Source organism: Podarcis pityusensis, assembly GCF_964106645.2.
Source record: "Podarcis pityusensis genome assembly, chromosome: 1".
In the NCBI taxonomy this organism is placed as follows: Eukaryota; Metazoa; Chordata; class Lepidosauria; order Squamata; family Lacertidae; genus Podarcis; species Podarcis pityusensis.
Genome location: NC_138028.1, coordinates 67,926,723 through 67,953,494, shown reverse-complemented (window position 1 = coordinate 67,953,494; position 26,772 = coordinate 67,926,723). Strand labels below are relative to the sequence as shown.

The 26,772-nt window shown below is 41.1% G+C and overlaps 1 protein-coding gene across 2 annotated transcripts in view; it reads left to right on the top strand.

Annotated features, from left to right (window-relative positions):
• PARVA (parvin alpha) overlaps positions 1-26,772 on the top strand; it is a 74,468-nt gene that overhangs the window by 6,233 nt on the left and 41,463 nt on the right. The window contains exon 1 of one of the 2 annotated variants that reach the window (XM_081022559.1): positions 25,707-25,851. The exons of the other annotated variant lie outside the window; for it this stretch is intronic. Coding sequence (XP_080878685.1) covers positions 25,722-25,851 — 130 coding nt within the window. The 5' untranslated portion in view covers positions 25,707-25,721. Of the gene's footprint in view, positions 1-25,706; positions 25,852-26,772 lie in introns of those variants that run through there. 2 annotated transcript variants of the gene reach the window in all.

The window sequence follows — 26,772 nt, the reverse complement described above, 5'->3', positions numbered from 1 at the left end:
CTATCACTAGACTCTAATTTCTAATTTCCCATTCCAAGGAAGTGTCAAACCCTTTTGTTCTGAATGTGATGATGTCTGGAGAGAGTGGACTAAAGGTGGATTCCCACATTCTCCTTTTGGTCTGGTCATTGTAAAATGATATTCTATAAATATCTATACATATGGTGCTTACTGCAATCTGTCAGAAGGTCTGATTCCATATGACTCTCCACTGAATAGGGACACAGGTGGCACTGTGGGTTAAACCACAGAGCCTAGGACTTGCCGATCAGAAGGTCGGCGGTTCGAATCCCCGCCATGGGGTGAGCTCCCGTTGCTCGGTCCCTGCTCCTGCCAACCTAGCAGTTCAAAAGCACGTCAAAGTGCAAGTAGATAAATAGGTACCCCTCCGGCGGGAAGGTAAATGGCATTTCCGTGCGCTGCTCTGGCTTGCCAGAAGCGGCTTAGTTATGCTGGCCACATGACCCGGAAGCTGTACGCCGGCTCCCTCAGCCAATAAAGCAAGATGAGCGCCGCAACCCCAGAGTCGGTCACGACTGGACCTAATGGTCAGGGGACCCTTTACCTTTACCTACCTCCACTGAATATTGTCTAATGGTTGTAGGAAAATGCCCGTGAAATCCCACCTTCCTTCCAAGTGCCCTAAATAGCATCCTAAGAAACTTCTCTCTTTGTCCTTGCCTTTCCTGCCAACACTGGCTATTGAATTATAGTTGCAAGGCACAGGTATAGGTTTCATTTGAAAGGCGGACAAATTGAATTTGACAGATGCAGATAGAGCTGTCTCATGATTAATACGCTGGTGAGATGCATGAGCTGCCTTTTCAGACAGAATGTGATTTTTAAAAATAGCTGTATGTGTAATTCTGCTGGCTTTTGATTTTCATTCTTTGGCATTGGCTGATCCATTTTTGAATGAGGACCTGTTTAATCCCTCTTGAGGTTTCACTAAGACTTATTTGTGGGAGACAGTTGCTTGAGCCATTCTGTTCATATTTTCCATAAATCTGCATAAGAGGCTTTAGGATTAGCGTAAGTAAATTCCTTGGAATGGAGCTTACTAAATTAGTCATGAATTAAATGGGCAAGCTGCCTTGTGTGAAAAAGTATGGGGTTGCTGTTTTTTTGGTAAATGTAGAAATGATTTTGTCTTCTTTCATGGTCATTGATTTAAAACCAGAATATAATGGCACAGAACATACTCAAGAAGTTGGAAATATCTTATGCAGAAAAATTAAGATGCTGAGTACGCAAATGGATAGAAATTGCTTCATTATAAATTAAATCTTTTTAAAATGTCATGCTAAAGCTCATTATAGGAATGGCTGAGGAAATTAGGGTGCAAACTTGTGATCATTGGGAGGGCCATATAATATTGCAGATGTCCCTCTCTGAGGTTTGCTGCTGACTTCCTTGATGATGGTGGAGATTTCTGACACCTCCACATCTCAGTACTGTACCCTGGAGATAAGACAAGGAAAGGGCTCAAGAATAGATCATGCAAGACCTTCGGATAAGCACAACCCAGAGTTCTCCTGTATTCTGCCGATGCAGGGGCCTTTCCTTTTAAAGATCTGACCAAAGATTAACAGGACACGGGGTGAGGGTGGATGAAATCCCTGTCACCCTCCTAGGGGTAAACATAACAGCAAAAAATCTAAGTCTATTTAAGGACAACTATGAAAAGTGCTGGACAGAAATTAAGAGAGACTTAGATAGTTGGTCAAAATTGAAACTTTCTTTGTTAGGCCGAATTGCTGCTATCAAGATGAATGTATTGCCAAGGATGTTGTTTTTATTTCAAACACTTCAGGTTTTGGACAAAACGGAGTGCTTTCAGAAGTGGCAGAGAGATATTTCTAAGTTTGTCTGGCAGGGCAAAAAGCCCAGAATTAAGTTTAAGATATTAACTGATGCAAAACAAAGAGGGGGCTTTGCCCTGCCAGACTTAAAGTTGTATTATGAAGCCGCAGCGTTCTGCTGGCTAAAAGACTGGCTACTTCTTGAAGACACTGATGTGTTAGATTTGGAAGGGTTTAACAATGCTTTTGGATGGCATGCATATTTATGGTATGACAAGGTTAAAGCAAATAAGGCCTTTAAGAACCATATTGTCAGAAAATCACTGTTTAATGTCTGGACAAAATATAAAGACTTGCTGGAAAATAAAACACCAAGGTGGCTTTCACCTTTGGAAGCTAAGGCCCGAAAAAGACCCAATATGGAGGCTAAATGGCCAAAATATTGGGAAATACTAGAAAAGGATGGAGATAACTGGAAATTGCAGAGTTTGGAGAAAATGAAAGACAAAGTGCGAGACTGGTTACATTACGCTCAGATTAAAGAAGTTTTTAAAAATGACAAGAAACTAGGGTTCCAGGTGGAGAAATCGAAACTAGAAACAGAATTGTTAGAACCAAAGACTAAGGTACTTTCAAGGATGTATAACTTGCTGTTAAAATGGAATACACAAGATGAAACGGTTAAATCGGCTATGATAAGGTGGGCACAGGACATTGGGTATAATATCATGTTTGAGGACTGGGAAAGGTTGTGGAGTAATGGATTGAAATTTACTGCATGTAACGCTTTGAAAGAAAATGTAATGAAAATGATTTATAGATGGTATATGACCCCAGTCAAACTTGCAAAAATTTACCACCTGACTGACAATAAGTGTTGGAAATGTAAAGAGTGTGAGGGAACGTTCTTCCACCTCTGGTGGACTTGCCCTAAAGTGAAGGCGTTCTGGGAAATGATTTATAATGAATTGAAAAAGGTATTTAAGTATACCTTCATTAAGAAACCAGAGGCTTTCCTTTTGGGTATTGTCGGCCAAGGGGTGGTAAAGAAGGACCAGACATTTTTTATGTATGCAACAACAGCAGCAAGGATACTTCTCGCAAAACACTGGAAAACCCAAGATCTACCCACACTGGAAGAATGGCAGATGCAACTGATAGACTACATGGAACTGGCTGAGATGACTGGCAGAATTCGTGACCTGGGAGAAGAGAGGATTGAGGAGGACTGGAAGAAATTTAAGAATTATTTACAAAAATATTGTAATTTGAGTGAATGCTAAACAGGATGCTAGATCAAAATAACTGAGCACCACTAAATTTAGAGGATTTTAAGAAAATAAGTAAGATTGTGAAAATTTAACTCCTTTCGAGAACTAGAAGATTATGAAACACAGAAGGGATATAAGAATGTAAATAAGATAATAAATTGCTGATAAAATGTTATAACGATGAAAGTGGGAGCGGGAGATGTGAGGAAGTCCAAAGAAAATGTGAAATTATGTCAAGATAAATGTTATATTGTTTATTATGTTTATTTCTATTGTAAAACCCAATAAATTGTTAAAAAAAAGAAAAAAAAGAAATCCCTGTCACCCTACCTTTCACCCACCCAAGCTGGCATTAAAATAGATGCATCTGATTGGTTGGGGAGGTTCTTCGTGGTCCTGACCTAATGCTGTGGAAGTTGCAAAGCATTTCTGAGGTACTCCTCAGAGTAAGTAGATCAAAATTTGGGTCTTGAGAAGTCCCCTTCCCTTCCTAAGCCTCCCCTACTGGAATTTATTATTTTAGAACTTTTTTTTACCTCTGGAGAAAGGGGTGGGACAATAGGGATGATTGTGATTGGCTGTGCTGTCCAAAGATGCTTGGGCATCACAGGAGATGGACAGAAAAAAGCGCAGAGTGTCTCTACATATGCAATGCTGTATTGAATATGAATGTAAGGAACAGAGAAGGGACTGGGCTCTACTTTTGTGGGGTTCGGACCAGCCTCTACTGCTAAGGGGTTCTTCTGATATCAGTCTCGTTACAGGGAGTAGTGTGTGTGTGTTGCTATATCTATGGTGTGGGTGAGGGGATATGTATAATGATTGCAAGTAGGTCTACTCAGAAGTAATACCCACTTAGTTCAATGGGACTTGTTCCCAGATAAGTGTGCATAGGATTGAAGCCTTAGAGAAGAAGCAAGGGAAAAATAGATGAAGACCAGAATTGTTGCTCGAATAGCGCAGGAAGGCTTTTTGAAGTGTTTGCTATCTGGGCTTTGCATCAGTCAGAAAAATATCTGGAGAAGGCCCTGTCTCCCATTGCCACCTGATTTGCCTTATAAGGTATGGGTAATTTGCACAAAGTAAGGCTATACAATGTTCTTCATGGCAGAACTGGATTTTAAGTCTCCCCTATCTTATTCAGACATTCTCTCCGCTACATTGGGTCTCTGTTGGCAAATGGGATAGAAAGAAAATGTTTGGGGGGCTATTAACTTTTGTGGACTTACTTTTTAAGGTCAAATCAAAGCCTCTTAGCCTATTCAAGAAATAATTACTGTACAGCAGTAGTTAGACTAATTAGCCCCTTTTGTTAATTCATCTCTGTTAGATATATTCAGGTCAACAAATTAAAATAGCATTCTCCTAAGGATTTGTTTTATAGGCTATCTGAAGGTCTGGGAGTAATCTCCCTGATTATGAAAGGGAAATTATATACCTCCTTAAATATGTGAAAATGATATATTTGCTTACAAATACATTCTGCTATGTTGCTAAAGTGCCAGAAAGTAAAAATAATTGGAAGAAGATAATCCACTAAGAGACCAGTCCTTGCATACTGCTGGACCATTTGGAGTGGCTGTGTTGAAGAGTTCTTTGCTATAGCCCTTCAACAGGTGCTCTCTGTTAAGTCTGATTAAATATCTGATTCAATGTCTGAGGATAGTCCATTGTGATGGTCCCTCCATCTTAACTTCCTCCCAACCTGTATTAGAAATTTTCAGAAGAGCTTTTATGTTGTATACTGCCTTGTTGTGTTTTTTATGAAAATGTGGTCCATAAATATTTTAATTAATAAATAAAACAAAACAAATTTACTTTAAAAAATTACACGCAGAAATAATTAAGCTATTGTAAGAATAATATGCACTTTTAGTAAATAATATTATTCTGTTCCTTTTGATGTTTGTTTTGAATTCTTTAATGCATATTTTTTATTGTAAGTTGCTTGGAGAAATTTAATTAGCAAGCAACTAATATGTAATAAATAAAAAGAAAAGAACATGGAAAGCAACAAGATCCTGATGGGTTGTTTTTTAACTATTCATCTATTAAGATTTTGTCAAACGGTATGCTTGTGAATGTTTACTCAGAAGTAGATTCCCATTATGGATTATAGCCATAGATTCTTGTGTATAGATTTAGGTAAAACTCGTCACTTATGAAAAACATTAAAACCTAAAGGCAATGCTGTTTAGGCTAACCCTTAAATTTTACAAATAAATAAAACTGCCAGGCTCCTTGTGTGTTGAAGGAAATGGGAATTTGCTTCAGAGATTGTGGCCAAGACCACCTTAGCACCATAACCAGGCCTGAAGCCAGACTGAATTGGATCCAGATAATAGGTAGCTTCCAGAAATTCCTGAGCTGAGTCACCACCACACACTTGAGCGCCATGTTTAAAGAATGTTGCTGGGACACGTTGCCCATAGGGTGATGACACACTATTCTCTCAGACTGCTGAATCAATGGCTGTGATTGCTACTTGACTGAATGTGAGGAAATTACTAGACAAAGTGAGATTTAATCCAGATAAGACAGGGGTGTTCCTGATAAGTAGAGCTGCCAGTGGATATAATGATTCTGCCCATTTGAATAGCATTGCGCTGCAGTCTGGGCTCTGCTTTGTTGTTGGCTGTTCATATCGCGGCTGTGACAGGAGCCCTTCTGCCCAGGTTAAGTGCATATATCAGCTGTGTTCATTTCTAGAAAGTGTGAATCTGGCTACTAGTGGTACATGCCTTACATACCTTACTTACATCAGGATTGAATTCCTGAATAATGTGGTACCTAGGATTGCTTTCGAAAAATGTTTAGAAACTGCAGTTGGTTTGGAATGCAGCAGCTAACCGTCTGACTGGAGCTGGTTTTCTAGAGCATTTGATTCCTCTTTTTAAAAAGCTTTACTGATTTCTGGTCTATTTTGGGGCATGTTTTAAAGCGCAGTTACTTTTAAAGCTCTAATTTAAAAGAGGACACCTTAAGGCCCATATATTCCACCAAAAGGCTTGGCTGTCTATTAAAATCAATAGGGGAGGCATTCTTGCATGTCCAAATTGCAGTTGGTTGAGACCAATGAGATGACCATTTCTGGGGTTGCCCCATGGCTCCTGAACTGCCTGCTTTAGATGCCTGCTCCATGATGGGTTTTTAAAGACCCTTTGTTTCAACTTGGCACGTCAAAGTGGTTGTTTGCCACTGACTCCCTGAATACCACCTTTTTTGGATTGAAGTTTGATCTGCTTTTTAATGATAATAGTTGTTTTAAATTTTGTTCTAAATCACCTTGCAGTTCATTAGACAGAAAGGTGAGATGATGTCTTTTCATAAATAAATAAGAAAGAAAGAGAAAGAAAGAAAGAAACATGACTGTGGCCTCTTGCTAGTAGATAGAAAACTAACTTAGTTTGATCTAGGTCAGCTGAATTGCTTTGCAGATGTGACATGCATTCCCCAACATGCATCTAGCTCACTTGAAATTCACAAGCTTTACAAGCACCCACACCAGGTCTAATTTATAGCACCCAAGCAGGCTTCGGAAAGACTCGTGTCTGAAACGCTAAAGAGTCATTGCCAGTTGGAGCAGGCAGTACTGTGATGGATGGACTAATGCAGCGGTTCTCAACCTGTGGGTCCCCCGATGTTGTTGGACTACAACTCCCATCATCCCTGAGCTCTTGCCTTGCTAGCTAGGGATGGTGGGAGTTGTAGTCCAACAACATCTGGGGACTCACAGATTGAGAACTGCTGCACTAATGGGTCTGACCTGGTATGAGGCAGGTTTCTGTGTTCCTTTGTAACAGAGGTAGCAACAGTGTTTTGGAACTCCAGCTCCCCTTATTATCCCTGTACATTAGCCATGGTAGCTGGTGCTGATGAGAGTTGTAGTCCACGGTTCAACTGAAGAGCACCACTTTGGCTACTCATCTCCTGTATGCAGGTTCCTCCCCGCCCTGCCCCGCCCCCCATTTACAGATTTTTATAATTTATTTCAACACATTTACATTATCTTAGAGTTTTCACTGAGATCTTGGTTTGTTATTTCAGTGATTATCAGTACTAAAAATAAAAATATGATTGTGCTAATACAGATAAGCAAAATATAGACTGCTCACTGCATTTCCTGGGGACAGAGGGAAGTGGGCACTTGTTGTTTTCCATGTCATGGTCCATGCAGTTCCTTAAGTTGTCCCAAACAGTCTTTCATCATGTTCCAAACTGGCAGGAGAACCACACTTTGGATATACATGGTATATATAATAATGTGGATTCTATTTTGTCTGAATGAACTCCCTTTAGACATTTGAATTCCTAAAAACTTTAAACAGTTTCTTGTGCCATTAGGCTACTATTCTGTATCCAGTTCAGTTGAAATCAGTGGGGCTCATAAATGTGCTCAGGTTTCATTATTACTGTGCATTTGAAAATGTCAAATATGTCTAATTATGTCCAGTAATTTTTAAAAAAACCAGAGACTTAGTGGATACTTGACATTAAAAAACACAAAGTGCTTTTCTGTAGTTTGTTTAGAATATATGCCCTTAGGAAGTACTGCTATTGCCAGAAAGATAAACAAGCCTAACACTAGGAAAACGAATGAGCACCTTAAAAGACGATTCAAGTTTGTCAAGTGTTAAAAGAGTTAATGTCAAGCTATCTTGGATATTAATGTATATATATCTGCGTTGTGGCTAATTCGGCTGTAGGCTTGGTTAGTAGTAGATGAAATTAATGCAATATTGAGAATGGATTGCTTCAGCTGGGCAGAAAACTGATGAGTGTTGAAAAGGTACAATGAGATTTCAAAGGTAGATTTCAAACTGTTTTAATTCTCTCGTTTGTATTGGGTGCCCAAAAGCTGAGGAAATTTTTTATTGAGGTTAATATAGTAAATTATATAGATTTAATTGGTGATTAAATTAAAAAATATATTTGGATGCTTTTAAATTATTAGTTATCTCAACAATTTGTATTTTAATAAATATTTTGTTTTATTCTTTTTTAACCTTTTGTATATTAGTAGTAGTAATTTGGTATATTTTAATGCAAATACATATTTTGGTTGACACAATACACAACATTGTATTAGTGTATATATTACTATTATTTCTGTGGTTGTTATGACTAGGATGGTCAATACAACAACTATAAATAAACATTTAATTCCACCCCCACCCCCGCCATCCCCTCTTGTTAGCTACTTTGGAAGAAACTAAACCAAGCATCTGAGCAAAGGATTAAAAAGCCTGTTGTGGACATAAATCATTCATTGATATCTAGGAAGTATTAAAATACTGAGAGTATCTTTGATTTTAATATTTTTCTCTAATCAGTTCAAGATTTTCATAAAGCATAATGGTTTATCTAAACCCAAGATGGTTCTGAAGCAGCCAGTAGGATTAGTGAAATATTGGCATAAAAAGCTCTAATGCTGGAAATGTATAAATGCTAAATAATTCAGATTATTCATAATGAGAATAATATTACAAGAATTGTAATAGCTGCTAGGCAAAAGTACAATTTGAGCTGCAGTATAATTGGAAATATTTTTTTAAATCGTCAAATTCAAACGGTAAATATCTTTTTTATGCAAATACATGGGCATGAAGGCTAGGAAGAGATCAGAGGACTGCCTTGCATCCTATTCTACAGGGTATATTGCCCAGCAGCCTTTGAGGCCTTAGCAATGACAGCCAATAATAGAGAGCATTTGTTTTTATAGCTCTTGGGCCAAACTGGAGACCAAGGGCTACAGCCCATAAGAAACTGGTCAAATCTCTCCTGGCAGCTGGATTGTAACATGAAAAGTAACGAGTAACAGTAACTAGTCTCCAATGAGTCCTTTCCTGAGCATTCTTCTCCTTGCATGTCTGCAGTCTTTACTGAAGTTTTACCTGAACCCTACTTCTGTTGTGTGCCTATGTTCAGCTGCCTTCCATCTTATCACTCCATGACCAGAAAATAAATAAGCATTAAAGCTGCAGCACATTCTGTTGGCCAAAAAAAGGAGAAAGAGGATTTGTCCTGAATTTCTACACTATCTCCCCCAGTCATCTTGTACACTGGGCAGGAATCAAAATAGGAACTAGAGAAATCCCACAGGGAGCTACGAGAGAGAATGTAGGACTGTCACTGTATTTTTTAAAATTTTCTTCTAGGAATGAGTGGACCCCAATTTCAAGAAGGTTCTTCTAGTAAAATCTAGTGCACTTAGAAGGGTTGCCAGACTCACTTTCTCTTCTGGGTCATCAACCTTAGAGTGTGATTGGAATATATTGAACGAGTTAGGCATTGATAGATCTTAATGCCTATTCCCCATTTCTATATGGATGCTCTACCAATTACCTGGCCGAAGGCATTAAAATAGTCACGGGCCAAAATACTCAACCAGTTAAGGTTCAGTAACAGTAACATATAAGCAACGTTAGAGACCATATCCAGAATTATTATGATTTAAAAAACAACAACAACAATTAACTTCAGCATAAGATTAGGAGCCTGGTGGTATGGCAGACAATAAAAAGTCCATGACAAAGGGGAGCAGTGCAGTTGGGCAAGCACTACTTGCACTTATAGTTCTTATTCTAAAAACCTTACGATAATTTTCACAATAATTCACTTCTAGGGAGCAGTGTTGCCATAAAGGGGTTTGGTTTTTGTTTAAAAATGAAGGTTGCTTCCCAGCCACAGTTAGACAATGTTCTTGACTGGCATGCTACCAGATTTCAGTTCTTATAGATCAGGCATAGACAAACTCGGCCCTCCAGATGTTTTGGGACTACAACTCCCATCATCCCTAGCTAACAGGACCAGTGGTCAGGGATGATGGGAGTTGTAGTCTCAAAACATCTGGAGGGCTGAGCTTGCCTGTGCCTGTTATAGATCTATTCTGATGCTGCAAGGTCATATTTTATTTTAATCTACCTCCAAGAGTGTTCACAATTTTTGAAAAGTTTTTATTGCACGGAGCGTTTCATGCCATTGGTGCAATCTTATGGATGTTTACTCAGAAGTGAGCCCCACTGAGTTCATACAGATGGGTGCACTGTGTGTCTTCATTTTCAAAAATGTTAATTTTCTTTATTACCACTGGTGTTTAATAGGGGATTGCATTTTAGTGTTCTGTTGGAAGCCACCCAGAGTGGCTGGGGAAACCAAGCCAGATGGGCTGGGTCTAAATAATAAATTTTATTATTATTATTATTATTAATAACTTTGATATGGTTGTAAATCAAATGTGTTATTGAATGGAAACAGTTTTCACATAATCATTTCCCACCTTTAACAATTTTTCTAAGTCTTTGTAAATACATAAATTACCTTTTAAAACTCCAGTCTTGAAACTACTGTTCGGTTTGCTAAGTGCCAGTAACAATTTGTTTAACCTTGTTTGCTGACGTATCCTGTTCTGAGATGGATTTTCTAGTTGAAGATTTATAAGCCGCAGGTGCTCTGCAGAGCACAAGGTGGCTCCAGTAAGCAGAGCACAAGGAGCGTCTTGGTGGATTGGAGTAGTAGGGGGAACAGATTGCATAGGAAATGATTAGATACGTGTGTCGTCATGGAAAGGGTAGGGTTGTTGTTGTTGTTGTTTTTACAATGTTCATTTGGTTTCTTTGGAAATGTAATACATATGATGACTTAAATGGGAACAAGAATTTTTTTCCTTTCAGTTTTACATATTTCTGTAGTTTGCTATATAATTGCTTATCTGCACTTTGCGCTTGAGTTTTTAGGCTGCATTGCTTTTAGCTGGTTGGTATTTTAAATTTAATTGTTAGCATCTTTGACAATCCAGTGTGTTTTGGGGAAGGTAGGTTCCTTGCCTCCATTATTTGTTATATTAGCCTGAACAGATTTCCAGAATATTTCAATGACTTCATTTGAGGCTTCTAAGTGTCTTACCACCTCCATTCTTACTCATATGTAGCCCATGCAACTCCACATGAGTTAAAGGTTCTTACAAGTAACTTGGTAGGGAGACTTAAGTTAATAAGGATGCAAAGGCCTATGGATGCTTAGTAAGATTCCCCACTATGTTTACTAGAACTTTTCTCAGATAAGTGTTTATATTCTAAGGCTCAGTACTAAGTCAAGCGTTCCTGAGAGTAAATCCCACAGAATTCAGTGGGGCTTATAGTGAATATACATTGATATAGTTACGCTGTCAATATGAATTTACAATAAGCATCTGTTTTACAATTGAGGCATATTCAAGAATTAGTTCAAGGGAAGAGTTGGGGCTGTTACCAATCCAACTCATGCTCTAAAAAGAACAGATGTTGTAAACTAAGACTGCTGTTACATGACAGGCAAATGAAGGCGGGAAAGATTCTTCCGTCTAACTTACTGTGTGCCTTTCGATTCTCAAGGTGTAACCTTGAGCAAAGTATGCACCAAAAAGCAAAGAATGGGCATATGGAGCCTAAGACCATATAACTGGTCCTGAAAGACCTACATTGGCTCCCAGTACATTTCCGAGCATAATTCAAAGTGTTGGTGCTGACCTTTAAAGCCCTAAACGGCCTCGGCCCAGTATACCTGAAGGAGCGTCTCCACCCCCATTGTTCTGCTCAGGCACTGAGGTCCAGCGCTGAGGGCCTTCTGGCAGTTCCCTTGCTGCAAGAAGCAAAGTTACAGGAAACCAGGCAGAGGGACTTCTCGGTAATGGCGCCCGCTCTGTGGAACGCCCTCCCATCAGATGTCAAGGAAATAAATAACTATCTGACTTTTGGAAGACATCTGAAGGCAGCCTTGTATCGGGAAATTTTTAATGTTTGATGTTTTATTGTGTTTTTAATATTCTGTTGGGAGTGGCTGGGGAAACCCAGCCAGATGGGCAGGGTATAAGTAATAAATTATTATTATTATTATTGTTATTGTTATGTACTGAAGTTCTCACCCTGGGCCAGCAGGGGGATACTGTAGATAGTTCAGGTCCACATATGCAAATCAAAAGTGAGGTTCAGTGATTGGATAGTTACAGAGAATGGTTACTGTTGCATTCTAGTGGAGCTCTGTATAAGCAGGCTGGCTGAACCCTTCAGTTCAGTTCTGTTGTGGCCTGTGAATAAACAAGAGCTGTTTGAAGAATCGCTGTGTCGTCTGATATGTTCACCCACAACTTAACAATTATTGTTATTGTTATTATTATTATTACTAAGTTGTAAGTATGACCAGAAAGCAGTCAGTAGAACCTCTGCTTATATGGTACATAGGTGAAGGCAGGAGTCTTAATTGACAGTGTCATGCTGGAAAGGGCCTTAAATCTTTTATTTAATCAGGTGGCTAATTCACGGTGGCACTCTAGCTATAGAATATCCTCCCCAGAATCACTCCACGCACCTTATTTATAGGCTTCATGTGCCACATGAAGACGTTTTTATTTTCCCAGGTTTTAAAAATCTGTGTTAATATAAAAACTGAATGTCATCCCACCGATAATATACTGCACGTTTTTGTTATGTGTGAATTTGTTTTTAAGTCTCCACTTGTAACGTTTATACTGCAATTGTTTTTAATGACCTTTTCAGTATTTTACTATTTTATCTTTATCAGCTGCCCAGAAAACTGGGCAGCCACCATAAATCCTGTAAATAAATAAGTAAAGCTAAAGGTAATTTGATCCTAGAAAAGGAAATGTAAGTCAAATCATTGTATTAGCTTAATTAAGCATGTGCTTGCTTGAACTTGAACAGTACCAGACTCTTCTCTGCTTTGGCTTTTTTTTTTTTTTAAATGATATTTATTGAAATTTGAAAAATACAAAACTTACACAGAAACAAAACAGAAACAAAAGGTAAAAAATAAAAATACAAAAAATAAAGGTACAAATATGAGAAAATAGAGAATATAGAAAAAAAAATAGAGAAAAAAAAAACAAAACAAGTTCATTATTTTCGAATCCTTAACTGTCATTACCTTCTTTCTTAGACCTCCTCCTCCTCCCTTCCTTTGTATTCTAGTTATTAATTATCCCAGCAAATCCTTTCCTTTCCATATTTCAAAAAAATAAGACATAAAAAGAATTCTAAACTAATTTAATCCTATCTTTCTATATTAAAATAAACCTTAAAGTTTAAAATTTAAGTCTTAACTTTACCAACTTCTTGTGTTCATAATGTTCTTTCATAATTCTTTATACATCTTTACTAAAGCCAGGTAATTTCTTCCAACATTTTTCTATCATTCATCAACTTTATAAAACATTCTATTAGTTAAAAAAGAGAAAAAGAAGTACATAAACAAGTCCAATCTTTATCCAACGTCCCTTCCTCCTGGTTCTGGGATTTGTCAGTCCTTATTCCCCAATCTAACCCGGTGACCTTACGTCCGAGGCCCTCAGGTCACTTCCATGGCCCTTCCGCTGCTCTTCTTCATATTTGTGGCTGTAGTCTCTTGCTCGTGGTAACTCCAACTTAATAGTGTTTTTAGCCCTTCTCATCAGATCAAACCCTTTTCTGTATTCATCACTGCATTCCATGTAGTGTTTAGAAGCATACTTCATGGGCCCTCCATAATTGTGGGCCCCCACAATCCCAAACATATCGCAGCCTGTTACCGTATTTAAAAAGTCCAGATATCCCGACATAGGGGGGTCAATCCAGCCCCCCATTTCCAGACCACACCGAACTTTCCCTTCCCATATCTGGTTTTTTCCAAGTTCCTTTTTCCAATCCGAAGGATCAAACTCCTGTTGGGTCTGTTCTGTCAAAACATTCTCCTGATTTGATGCCACAAACCCCTGTTCTGTCATCTGCTTTGGCTTTTGGGATGCTAAAAAACTCTTGCCTCAGGAGGAAGGTGTTGAGAACACACAATTCTGACAACCGCTGTTCTAGACATAGCAATTGCATCACATCTCATGGCTGGCAATATCACCCACACCAGATGTTTTGGATTACAACTCCCTTTGGACCAAAATACTGTATATTAATGGATATCAATGTGATTTTAAAAATTGTATTTCTGTTTTAATTAAATAACAAGTTTAACCATTTCTCCCTTTACTAACAGCTAATACACCTGCGTTAATCAATATATTTTCAAAAGTTCACATTAATACAACTAAAGCACAACCAAAATTGAATTAAAAATAAGAGAATATATCTTTTCCTTTATATAATAGGTATTTATTTTCTCAAAAATCAGTCAATGAGGAGATACAACAAATATGAAGGAAACTTGCTTTCAGCATCTTCCCTCAAGTATGACCTGACTTATTATCTATTTGAAAATCAGGGATGCACCACTTCGTTCTTGCAGTTTTAAACATTTGCTTGACCAAATGGAAAAACAAATGGCAGTTTCCTAACAACTGTTCTATCTAACAACTGTCCTAACCCTGAGGAGAACCTCAGCAAATCTGCTTTCTGTCTTTCAATTGTTCAGTATTGAACACAGAATGCTGCATTGATCTGGATTGACATGCTACACAAATGGGAAGATGATCTTTAAAAAAAGAAAAGAAAAAGAACAGTGGAAAGTCTTCTAAAGGGTTTATAGATTTTGTTAACTCAATTAGTTTTAAGTTTGTAAAAATGAAAACAAACATAACAAGCTGCTTAACTCAGTTCTTCGAACTGTCTTTTAGAGGAAATTTCCTTCCAAAATTGTTTAAAAGGAAATTTACTGTTTTTTTTCATACTTTTCCCTGTAGACTTTCGACAGTAATTCTTATGGGCCTTTATTCATCAGAATCTCAAACCACTCAAGAACGCCATCTTAGTACAGTTGTTTCCGTTTTAAAATGGAAGAATATGTGGAAGCTTCCTGCAGCCAATCAGGAGCTGTGTTTTGGTTTTCGAACATTTTGGAAGTCGAATGGACTTCCGGGACGGATTCCGTTCGACTTCCAAGGTATGACTGTACTTTCAAGTAACTTGTGTCTAATGGCCCATTGCACCAGTGCATAGCTGATGCAGAATGCAGTTTCCCCAGCTCTTTTGAACACAAGGGAAACCTGATCCCACAGAAGCCAACCAGATGCCTGTGGGAAGCACGCAAGCAAGACCTCTTGCAGTTTCCAGCAACTGGTATTCAGAAGCATGCTGCCTCTGACAGTGTATGTAGTACCCATTGACAGCCTATCCTCTGTGAATTTGTCATGTCTCTTAAGCAGAGCAGCTAGAAGGGATCATATAACTCCAGGCCTTAAAGCACTGGCTGCCTGTGAGCTACTGGGCCCAGTTCAAGGTACTAGTGGCACATGGTGTACAAAGTCCTAAACGTTTCAAGACCCAAGTACTTAAAAGAGCAGCATTCCCACAAACCTGAGCTTTGAGAACAGGGATGTTCTGTGCATGATTCTACCAGTGGGCGTGTGCAGTGACTTGAGACAGGGCCTCCCTGGTAGTAGCACCAGGTCCGTGGTATTTCTTCTCTGGGGAGATGTGATTGTCACCTCTGCTATTTAGTTTCATATATCAATTAGTGGATATCTGTGTTGTTTCTCAGGGGTTTTGTGTCATGATTTTTGTCCTGGGTCGTGTTACTGTTGGATACCATTATTATGTTGCTGCTTTTATAAAAGGCTTTAATTATTGTGTACATTTGCTGTATTTGTTCTCATGTTCATCATCCTGAGTTCTGTCACGAGGAAGGGTGGTAAATAAAAAAACCTGTTAAGTGATTTGGATTACCATAGAGCAAAATTGCATTGCCACGTTTATAACTTAGTATTCCTTTGTAAGATTCTTGCATTTCATTATAAATATAAAAGCCTAGTAATGTCTACTGTATGGTATTAAATGTTTAATAATGGGACTATATTGGGTAGTTATTATAGTAAGAGAGAGAGAGAGAGAGAGAGAGAGAGGCAGAGAGGCAGAGAGAAAGAGAGAGAGAACTTTACATGATATGTAATTTTGTGAGATTTGAAAAGATTCTGGCAAGTTCTTACATCTGTCTTCTCAGTATTTATTAGCATTTGTGGTTGAGAAATGAAAAAATGAAAATATGTCTTCAAAAACATTTTTATGTTTTCATGAATAATGAAGAAAATACAATTAATCAAATATGGGCTGGTATTTTTCTAAATCTGGAAGTACAGCACGAAAAATCTGGGTTGAAAAGGGCTCTTAATATTAATTTTATTTTAATTAGCTGGCTTCCATCTGGACTGTCTAAGCTTTGAATGAAGCCTTATGGAGGATAATACATAATCTGCCATTTTGTCAAAGGAATTAATACTGCAGATTAAAGATCAATGTTCTTTTCAGAATTTAGGTGCATAACATCTCACAGCAAGGGCACTGGCAAATTGACTAACCCCTAGATGACTGGAATGCAGGCTAAACTTCAGCTTTCCTCTCAGTCTTTTGCTTAAAAAATAAATCCAAAGCATTTAAATTAATCTGATAGTGTAGATGAATGTTGTGTTACTGAGACTGGGAAAAACATGAGCAAGTGTCCTCCCTTCACAGTTCATTTTTAAGGTTCCAGGCTTAGACAGGCATACAAGTAAGCGTCATTGAACACAGTAGATCTTACTTTTGAACAAACATGCATAGGATTGCAATGTTAGTGTGACAAATTCTGATTTTTACTGGTCACATTAGGCAGAATAATTACTTAATTTAGGAAAGGCCAGCGAGGAGCAGTAGCATTGTGGTCACATCCTCCTGGCTGTTATGAAACTATTGTAGTAGTAGTAGTAGTAGTACTTTTTTGTGAACCAGGATGGTATGAGATTGGGGCAATAAGGTAAAAAGGTAAAGGACCCCTGGATGGTTAAGTCCAGTCAAAGGGGACTGTGGAGTTGCGGCGCTCATCTCGCTTTCAGACCGAGGGAGCCAGCGTTTGTCCACAGACATCTTTCTGGGTCATGTGGCCAGCACGAGTGAACTGTTTTTGGTGCAGTGGAACACTGTGACGGAAACCAGAGCACACGGAAGCGCTGTTTACCTTACCACTGCAGCGGTATCTATTTATCTACTTGCACTGGCATGCTTTTAACTGCTAGGTTGGCAGGAGCTGGGACAGAGCAACAGGAGCTCACCCCATCACAGGGATTCAGACCGCCAACCTTGCAATTGGCAAGCCCAAAAGGCTCAGTGGTTTTGACCACAGCGCCACCCGCACCAGTTGGGGCAATGCAGGTATACTGGCAGGTACACTCTCTTTAGTGTGTCCACATCACCTTAAACTTGCTGCTTCCCCACCCCATTTCCCCCCACCCCATGAGCTCATTCTCAGTGAAGATGAGAAGAATCCTGTTGCATCAGACCAAAGGCCCACCTATTCCAGTATCTTTGGTGACCAATATATGTCTGGAAATCCCACAAGTAGGAAATGAATGCAGTAGCCCTGTCCCACTATTGCACTCCAGCAACCGATATTAAGTGGCATATCACCAATGAATCTTGACATTCCAAATAGCCACAAGTTCTAGTAGCCAATAATAAATAGGTCCAGTTCATTAATACAAATCTTGGCTTACCAAGAAATGAGCAAAATGTGCAGGTTCTTGGATCTAGGCTTGTGGCTGCAGCACCCCTGTTCTGGTCCTGCTGCCACTGCTGCGCTACCTGAAGATGCTTTGGCTTAGCATCTCCTTAAACCTGGGATTGTAGTTTGTCTCAGTCCAGACACTATGACCCTATAACCAAAGATGAAGGCAAACGGGGCTATCGACTAATTCTCCATGAATTTGGCTAATGGAATTGAACACATCTTCTGGGCAGGCGGCCCTATAAATTAATTATGAATTGCCTGATGAAATGTTTCCTTTCATCTTACTTGAGTTTCCTTTCGGTTGTGTATTGGATGATCTTAAGTTCTAGTATTCTCAGAGAAGGAGGAAAAAAACGTGTCTGTATCCGTGTCCCACACAGCACATACAATTTTATAAATCTAACATATCACCCATTAGCTGCCCTTTTTCCCAGTCTGAAAAGCCCAATATATACTTCCTTTTACAACAAAAAAACCTGGTTATATTTGCTGACCTTCTCTGTACATTTTTTAGCATTTGAGAAGGGTGACCTGAACTTTGCTCACTGTAAAAGTGGGGTTTGTATGTTATAGCCCTAGCAGTTTTGTTTTTGACATTTTCCCTATATATTTGAAAATGTGCTTCCATGAATAATATTGTGAGAGAACTGAAAACTGTAGCCCTACTGGGTGATTTCTATATACAGTGGTACTTCGCAAGACGAATGCCTCGCAAGACGAAAAACTCGCAAGACGAAAGAGTTTTTGGTTTTTTGAGTTGCTTCGCAAGACGAATTTCCCAATGGGCTTACTTCGCAAGACGAAAACGTCTTGCAAGTTTGTTCCTTTTTCTTAAAACCGTTAATACCCAGGGTGCATTGCTTCGCAAGACGAAAAAACTCGCAGAACGAATTAATTTCATCTTGCGAGGCACCACTGTAATATGTGATGACCCTGTACTTTTGTAATGGGATTCTAGGTACATTTGTTCAGATATTGACCTGGTTATTATAATAATAATAATAATTTATTATTTATACCCCGCCCATCTGGCTGGGTTTCCCCAGCCACTCTGGGCGGCTTCCAACTGAATATTAAAAACAGTACAGCATCAGACATTAAAAACTTCCCTAAAGAGGGCTGCCTTCAGTTGTCTTTTAAAAGTAAAATAGTTGTTTATTGCTTTGACATCTGCTGGGAGGGCGTTCCACAGGGCAGGTGCCACTACCGAGAAGGCCCTCTGCCTGGTTCCCTGTAACCTTACTTCTCGCAATGAGGGAACCGCCAGAAGGCCCTCGGCGCTGGATCTCAGTGTCCGGGCTGAACGATGGGGATGGAGACGCTCCTTCAGGTATACAGGACCGAGGCCGTTTAGGGCTTTAAAGGTCAGCACCAACACTTTGAATTGTGCTCGGAAACGTACTGGGAGCCAATGCAGATCTCTCAGAACCGGTGTTATGTGGTCCCGGCGGCCACTCCCAGTCACCAGTCTAGCTGCCGCATTCTGGATTAATTGCAGTTTCCGGGTCACCTTCAAAGGTAGCCCCACGTAGAGCGCGTTGCAGTAGTCCAAGCGGGAGATAACTAGAGCATGCACCACTCTGGCAAGACAGTCCGTGGGCAGGTAGGGTCTTAGCCTGCGTACCAGGTGGAGCTGGTAGACAGCTGCCCTGGACACAGAATTAACCTGTGCCTCCATGGACAGCTGTGAGTCCAAAATGACTCCCAGGCTGTGCACCTGGTCCTTCAGGGGCACAGTTACCCCATTCAGGACCAGGGAATCCCCCACACCCGCCCGCCCCCTGTCCCCCAAAAACAGTACTTCTGTCTTGTCAGGATTCAACCTCAATCTGTTAGCCGCCATCCATCCTCCAACAGCCTCCAGGCACTCACACAGAACCTTCACCGCCTTCACTGGTTCTGATTTAAAGGAGAGGTAGAGCTGGGTGTCATCTGCATACTGATGAACACCCAGCCCAAACCCCCTGATGATCTCTCCCAGCGGCTTCATATAGATATTAAAAAGCATGGGGGAGAGGACAGAACCCTGAGGCACCCCACAAGTGAGAGCCCAGGGGTCTGAACACTCATCCCCCCCACCACCTTCTGGACACGGCCCAGGAGAAAGGAGCGGAACCACCGTATAACAGTGCCCCCAGCTCCCAGCCCCTCTAGACGGTCCAGAAGGATGTTATGGTCGATGGTGTCAAAGGCCGCTGAGAGATCCAGCAGAACTAGGAAACAGCTCTCACCTTTGTCCCTAGCCCGCTGGAGATCATCAACCAGTGTGACCAAGGCAGTTTCAGTCCCATGGTGAGGCCTGAATCCTGACTGGAAGGGATCCAAATGGTCCGCATCCTCCAGGCGTGCTTGGAGTTGTTTGGAAACCACCCGCTCAATCACCTTGCCCAAGAATGGTAAATTTGAGACTGGGCGATAGTTGGCCAAATTGGCTGGGTCTAAAGATGTTTTTTTAAGAAGCGGTTTAATGACCGCCTCTTTCAGCAGGTCTGGGAAGGCTCCCTCACAGAGGGAAGCATTCACCACCCCGCAGAGCCCATCGCCCAGCCCTTCCCGGCTCGCTTTTATCAGCCAGGATGGGCAAGGATCAAGGAGACAGGTGGTCAGTTTCACTTGTCCAAGCAGCCTGTCCACATCCTCGGAGGTAACAGATTGGAATTGATCCCATGTAACAGGACTAGACAGAACTCTAGCACTCTCCCACCCTGGCCCTGCTCCCACGGTGGAGTCTACCTCCTTCTGAATCTGAGCGACTTTATCTGCAAAAAACTTTGCAAAAGCATTGCAGGAGATCTTGGGGTCCCTACCAGGCCCCGGTGGTGCAGGTGGTTCCGATAGATTGCGAACCACCTGAAAAAGTCTCCTGCTGCTGTTTTCTGCAGATGCAATGGAGGCGGTGAAGAAGGCCCTCTTCGCCGTCGCCATTGCCACTTGGTAGGCTCGACGTTGAGCTCTAGCCCGTGTCCGGTCTGATTCAGAATGAGTTTTCCGCCACCGGCGCTCTAGCCGTCTCAACGATTGTTTCATCACCCTCAGTTCCGGGGAAAACCATGGGGCTGTCCGGGCTCCATGCAATCAGAGAGGGCGCTTCGGAGCCAGACAGTCAGTAGCCCTGGTTAACTCCGCATTCTAGCGGGCCACCAGGGAATCAGCTGAAAGGCCATCAACTTGGGATAAAACATCCCCTACCACTCTCTGGAAACCATTTGGATCCATTAAGTGGTGGGGGCGGACCATCCGAATTGGTCCCACCTCCCTGCAGAAGGGAAGGGTCGCAGAGAAGTCCAGTTGCACCAGGAAGTGATCTGACCATGGCACTTCTTTTGTTTCGCTTTTAGTTAATGTCAGATCACCAACATCTGTAGAGGTAAACACCAAGTCTAAGGCATGTCCGCAGCTATGAGTTGGGCCAAAATTATTCAGGGACAGCCCCATGGAGGCCATGCTTTCCACGAAGTCCCGAGCGGCCCCTTGTAAGGTCGTGTCGGCATGGATGTTAAAATCCCCCAGGACAACCAAGCTAGGTGTCTCCAGGAGCATATCCGCCATGACCTGAAGCAGCTCGGGCAGGGAATCCTTGGTGCAGCGGGGAGGTCGGTACACCAATAGGAATCCTGTACTGCCCCTATTGCCCAACTTCCAGAACATGCACTCAGAGAACTGGGTCTTCCCAATAGGACGCCTGGTGCAGACTAATGACTTCCTAAAAATCACTGCAACCCCCCCTCCCCGCCCACATGACCTGGGTTGCTGTGCATAAGAGAAACCTGGTGGGCAAGCAGCGGCAAGGACAGGCCCATCTGCTTCCTCCAACCAGGTCTCTGTCACACATGCCAGGTCAAATCCTCCATCCACAATCAGGTCGTGGATGGCAGTGGTTTTATTCATCATTGACCTGGCATTGCACAGCAACACTTTCAGGTCTTGTGGGTTTCCCTTGCTGATTCCAGTATCCTTCCGGTCAGGACCAGACCTGGAGGCAGGGATAGTCCTCAAACAACGACTAAACCTGCCTCCTCGGTAATGACATGGTCTGGTCTTAGCGTAACTCCTCCTCCTGCCCGTGATCACTGAGATCGGGTGTCCCACTACATTCCCTCCTGTGGAACCTGCCCCAGCCATTCTATTGGCTGAGGCCCACTCCCAGGCAGCCCTGACCCTTCCCCTTAAAAGGCAAAATACAAACTGTATAATAACTTAACAGAATAATAAAAATAGAAGCACAGCAAAAAACAATAGTGCTAAAATTAAACTACTCCCCACCCTAACTAAATACTTAACCAACCGCAAGCAGAAATAAAATTATAAAATTATAAAACATTATAAAAAACAACAACCACCATTTAAGGTGCAGCAAATTAAAGCAGTTAAAACATTTAAAACCATTTTGTCACTTGCTGCAGGTAGCTGCTCAGGCCTCTAAACTGTAGTGGTGAGTGCAGGCCCTGCCCCCTAGGCCAGATGGCAGGAGAGGGAGCGGTCCTCCCAACACTCACGCAGGCAGCAACAGCAGCAGTGTCCCGGAGGCCTTGATGGAGGCCCTCAAGCTGTGGCGATGAGTGCAGGCTCCGCCCCCTAGGCCAGATGGAGTTGGCAGGAAAGGGAGTGGCCCACCCAGCGCTCACCAGAGCAGCAGCAGCAGCAGTAGTGTCCCGGAGGCCTCTCTCAGGCCTCTTAAGCTGTGGCGATGAGTGCAGGCTCCGCCCCCTAGGCCAGATGGAGTTGGCAGGAAAGGGAGCGGCCCACCCAGTCCAGAACTAGTTCTAGTCCTGCTTGTCTATAATCCAAGATCCTCAAAACTGCCACATGCAAATTGGTTATCTTGGTATGAGAGGCTACAGAACTGTAGAGCAGTTACAGTAGCTTGATGCTGTAAAAAAGAAAAAGAAAGAATGGGGGCACAATCTGGCAGCTAGTTCTGGCAGAACAGTTTACACTTCAAAACAGATTTGCAAGAGGGATATGGTTACGCACAACAATATATTTGAAACTTGGCTTCTGTTCTTCACTTGTATCAGTAAGGGAACTTTGCAAACTGCACCTTCAGCAGCATGTGCCTCTTTCTGAAGTGGCATCCTTCAGACGTATCGCTTATAACATAACCATGGCTAATTCTAATTTACAAATCCAAGAAACTGCAGACCACTAGCCAGTGCTGTAGTGCAGTGGTAGAACATCTGCCTTGGTCCCAAATTCAATTCGTTGCATCGCGGATGGACCCAGTTTGAAACCCTGGAAACTGGCAGTCAGTTTTAATAGTATTGAACTAGATGAAGTGGCTTACTCAGTATAAGGTAGTTTCTTATGTTCCTATTGTTTGTGTTTTTATTGCTTGTCTTTGTAGCCTAAAATTTACATACACACACACAGTGTAGCCTTGTTCTGAGCTGCCTTTGCAACTGCTGCTGAATGGTTAAGCTATTTTTAAGGCTTCATCTTTCTTGACATATTGTGAAGGGCAAAACATTCACTAGAAAGAGGATATTGTTTTTTGAGTGGTACAGCTGATATTAAAAAAGAGATGCATCTGCTGTTGAGGTCTCAACAGCACTTTGGAAAACTTATATAAGACATACTTGAACGTGCACATGTAAAAACCTGTCATGCTTATGAGTGCTGAGTTGAATGCAACTTTTTTATTTTTTGTATGTATGTTCTGTGGAAGAATATCCGTCAAAAACCTTTGGTTTGGTATGAAACATGGACTGGGGTTTAGATTCCTGTTAACTTTATCTATGTTGCAAAATTCATGTGGCTTTTGTGTTTCGATACAACATTTTTACAGACATTCTTGTCAAAACATTGCAGTGAAACTTGTCCTGGGCTGCATTTTATAACTTGATCTTTCAGATAAGGGGAATTACTGCAGTCATCCTCACAAAGCCAATACTTTCCCATATATGGCTCAGAGTTCCCTTTGACACATTGAAGCCAATCTTGACTGGCTAATAGGTGATAGTTCCAAAAATAAAGTAAAACTGTGGAGAAAGTTAATAGTTCTACTTTAAGAAACACCCGGTATTCCCTGTTATACTCATGCAGTTTTAGTGGATTTGCATATATTGCCCCCCCCCTTTAAACTGTACAGTGAAAGTAACATTCCAAGAACCCAGAGACAGGAGTGTCCTTCAAGCATTATTCTCCATGCAACCATAACGGGGCAGCACACCTCCCCCTTGCCATCCATGTGTTGGGCCTGAATTCTGAAGAGGGAAACCTGCTCTGCATTTGCACCCACCTTGGAAATCAGAAACATGCAGGATCAGGGTTCTAAATCACCAAGGGAGTATATGCAGTAGAGCAGGTTTTCCTCTTCAGACATTTCCTGCATGGATGTTGGCAGTGGTATAAAGGCAGAGCCTGGGGATGGGGTCCTGTTCTCCCTCTACATGTGATTATGATCCTGCAAAGGATAATGCCGGAAAGAGGCTAATTTCTGTGCCTATGGGGCATTAGACAGTTTGTGTACAAGTAGCTAAGAGAACAAACTTGGTGTGCAGTCCTGTACTCAGTTAGCAGTTGGCACTGTTACTTACAGGGAGCATGCATAGCATTGTAATGTAAATGCCTGTATCTACAAATACAGCTCTGATTAAAGTTGTAGCACAGACGAAATTACAAAAATCACGTTTAAGTATTGCCCTTTTGATGCAGTACTGTGTAGCTTGAGTCGTGCCAAAAACTAATGGATCCTTTTACCGGAAACTGAAAATTAAAGAGGATGAGTAAGTAGTGCACTTCAAGGTTTCATAATATGCATTTAACTTAAATAATGAATGCCAAAATCTAGAGTCAGCCAGTAAGTTGCAACGTTTTCTTTGCAATATGTTTTTTCCACTCACCCTCTAATTAGGGGTCTCTTTTTTCCTCTTTACTACACTGGATAATAGCGTATTTCAACACAGATTAGTGTGTGCTTTCAAAAGTAGGATGGAATAATCCAGTGTATTATTTCAGTACGTTATCACGAAGAGCATGCTAAAATTTATAACTTCCACTTTTGGGAATTTAATCCCCCCACCTTTTAAAGACATGTCTCCACAAAAGAACAGGATTAATTAAGTAATCTGACAACTATTAATAAAAGAGACACATTTTATTCTTCACCAGTTATTTATTTAATAGGTGCATTCAGACACAAACCTTTTTGTTCAAGGTTTCTAGCTTTGCTTCTTAGCATGTTTTGACAACGTATTCCACCGCCAGGATTTTCTACTCCAATGTCCTGCAAAAATAATGTTTCAAGGCAATCATACCATTGGGCGTGGCTTGACAATTACGTATCTGAGTACATTGGATCCCGAACGCCTTGTGAGTCGAACGTTTTGGCTCCCAAACTGCAAAGTGAGTGTTCCGGTTTGCAATCGTTCTTTGGAACCCAAACGTCTGGTGCAACTTCCACAGCTTCCAATTGCAGGAGCTTTCTGCAGCCAGTCGGAAGCCGCGCCTTGGTTTCCGAACATTTTGGAAGTCAAGCGGACTTCCAGCATGGATTCCGTTCAACCTCCAATGTACCACTGTACTGTTTTCTCCTCCACCTTGGTCACACTACAAGCACATGCTTATAGATTTCCACAGATGAGTAAAGGGTACTTGTAGTCCTAATTATGTCTACTCTGAAGTGAGTCTTTCAGAATTCAGTGGAACATACTCATAGGCATGTGAAGTTAGGATTGTAGCCTTCAGCTGTGGCCTTTCCCATCCCCTCTTCGCAACCCCCCCCCCAAAAAATACATTTTTATAAACTGGATGGTGGTGAAATCTTCCTTTTACCTTACTGCAAAAGTGGAGAAGATCCGTCAGGAGGTGGAAAAGCCACTTACATGTCCTGTGTCCTACCAGTCCTGGAATAATAACCTAAGAGTTTCTTTTCAGCCATGAAATAAAAACTTGAAAGACAGGGGTACTGCCTGGCACTCGGATCTCGCCCACTTTTGTCTTTCCCACTTTTGAATAACTTTCCATCCACCTCTCCCTTCTCTTCTTGCAATGACAGCTCCACAATCTCCCCAATAATAACATGAGTTTTTATGAAGCCAGGGGGACAATCTTAGAATAGAGACTGAGGAAGAATCTGGGTAGTCTGGAACTCCTGAATGCTGGCTGACCACACCCACCGCATATGTCACAGAGGTAGTAAGCGGAGGGCGGAACTGCAAGAAATTTCATTTAGATAATACGTGCTGAATTAGTGATGCGAAAAATCAAAACAGATTTTACCCTTGAGATACAAAACTGGAAAAAAGAATTCCAGAAAGCGCTACAGTGTCATCTGAAAGCACCTGGAGAACAAGAAGGAAAGAGCTCATTTCACTTAGTCAAGTGTAAATAAAATCCATGTTTAATAACCTTTTTTAAAGTAGAGGGGAGGGAAAGATGTTAGCTCTGCAGATATCAGGAAGTAGATGTAAAAAAACCCATGGTGGAGTGAACGAGGGCTTAGCAATGTGTGCATTCTACCTAGAAATCAGATATGGCAATGTTTCTGTTTAATGTGGCAACAGGGAACTAGGGCCAGAAGCCCCATGAATATGAAAATCCTTCTTCTTTTGTTCTTGTTTACATGCAGGGAAAAAGTGCAAGCTCTTAGTTTAACCCTTTTTGTTTCCACCAAAATGAAAGTCACTTTTTGATCGATAATGGAAAAGCTATAGAAGTGTTAAAGTATGCTTTGTAATTTTATTTAACGAAGTAATTCAAAATGGGGAGGAGACTCTTTGAAGCCAAGTTCTGCTGTTTTGTTAACCTAGGCAGCCAAAGTTTGCACAGCTGCAAAGGGGAAGATAACTTTAACCCTTTACTTGCAATATTAGCCTTAAGTATATTGCTTAAATATAGTTTGTCTGTTTTCAGAAGCAACCTGTGTCCTACTCAAAGGCCAGCAGCTGCTGTATAAAATAGTTCCATCTCCAGGACAATTCTCTCCTTCCTTTTTCTATCTGGGTGGCCACTTACATCTCATCAAAAAAGAGGAAATGAATCACCAAAAAAAGGACACACTTTTACATAAAGTATTTTATAACCTATGTACACAGATAAGACATTAGAAACGATTTAAAAACAAATGCTATGTGCTATATCTAATGCTGCGGTTCTGCTGGCGCAAGGATCTTTGTGTGTGCAACTGAAATTTCTCTTCTACCCCCTCCAGCCACATGTATCTCCCTCTCCAAGAAAATTAGCTCCAGGGAGGTTGAGGTTGGGAGATTCCATTCCACCTTTTGTTGCAGATATGTGGGATTGTT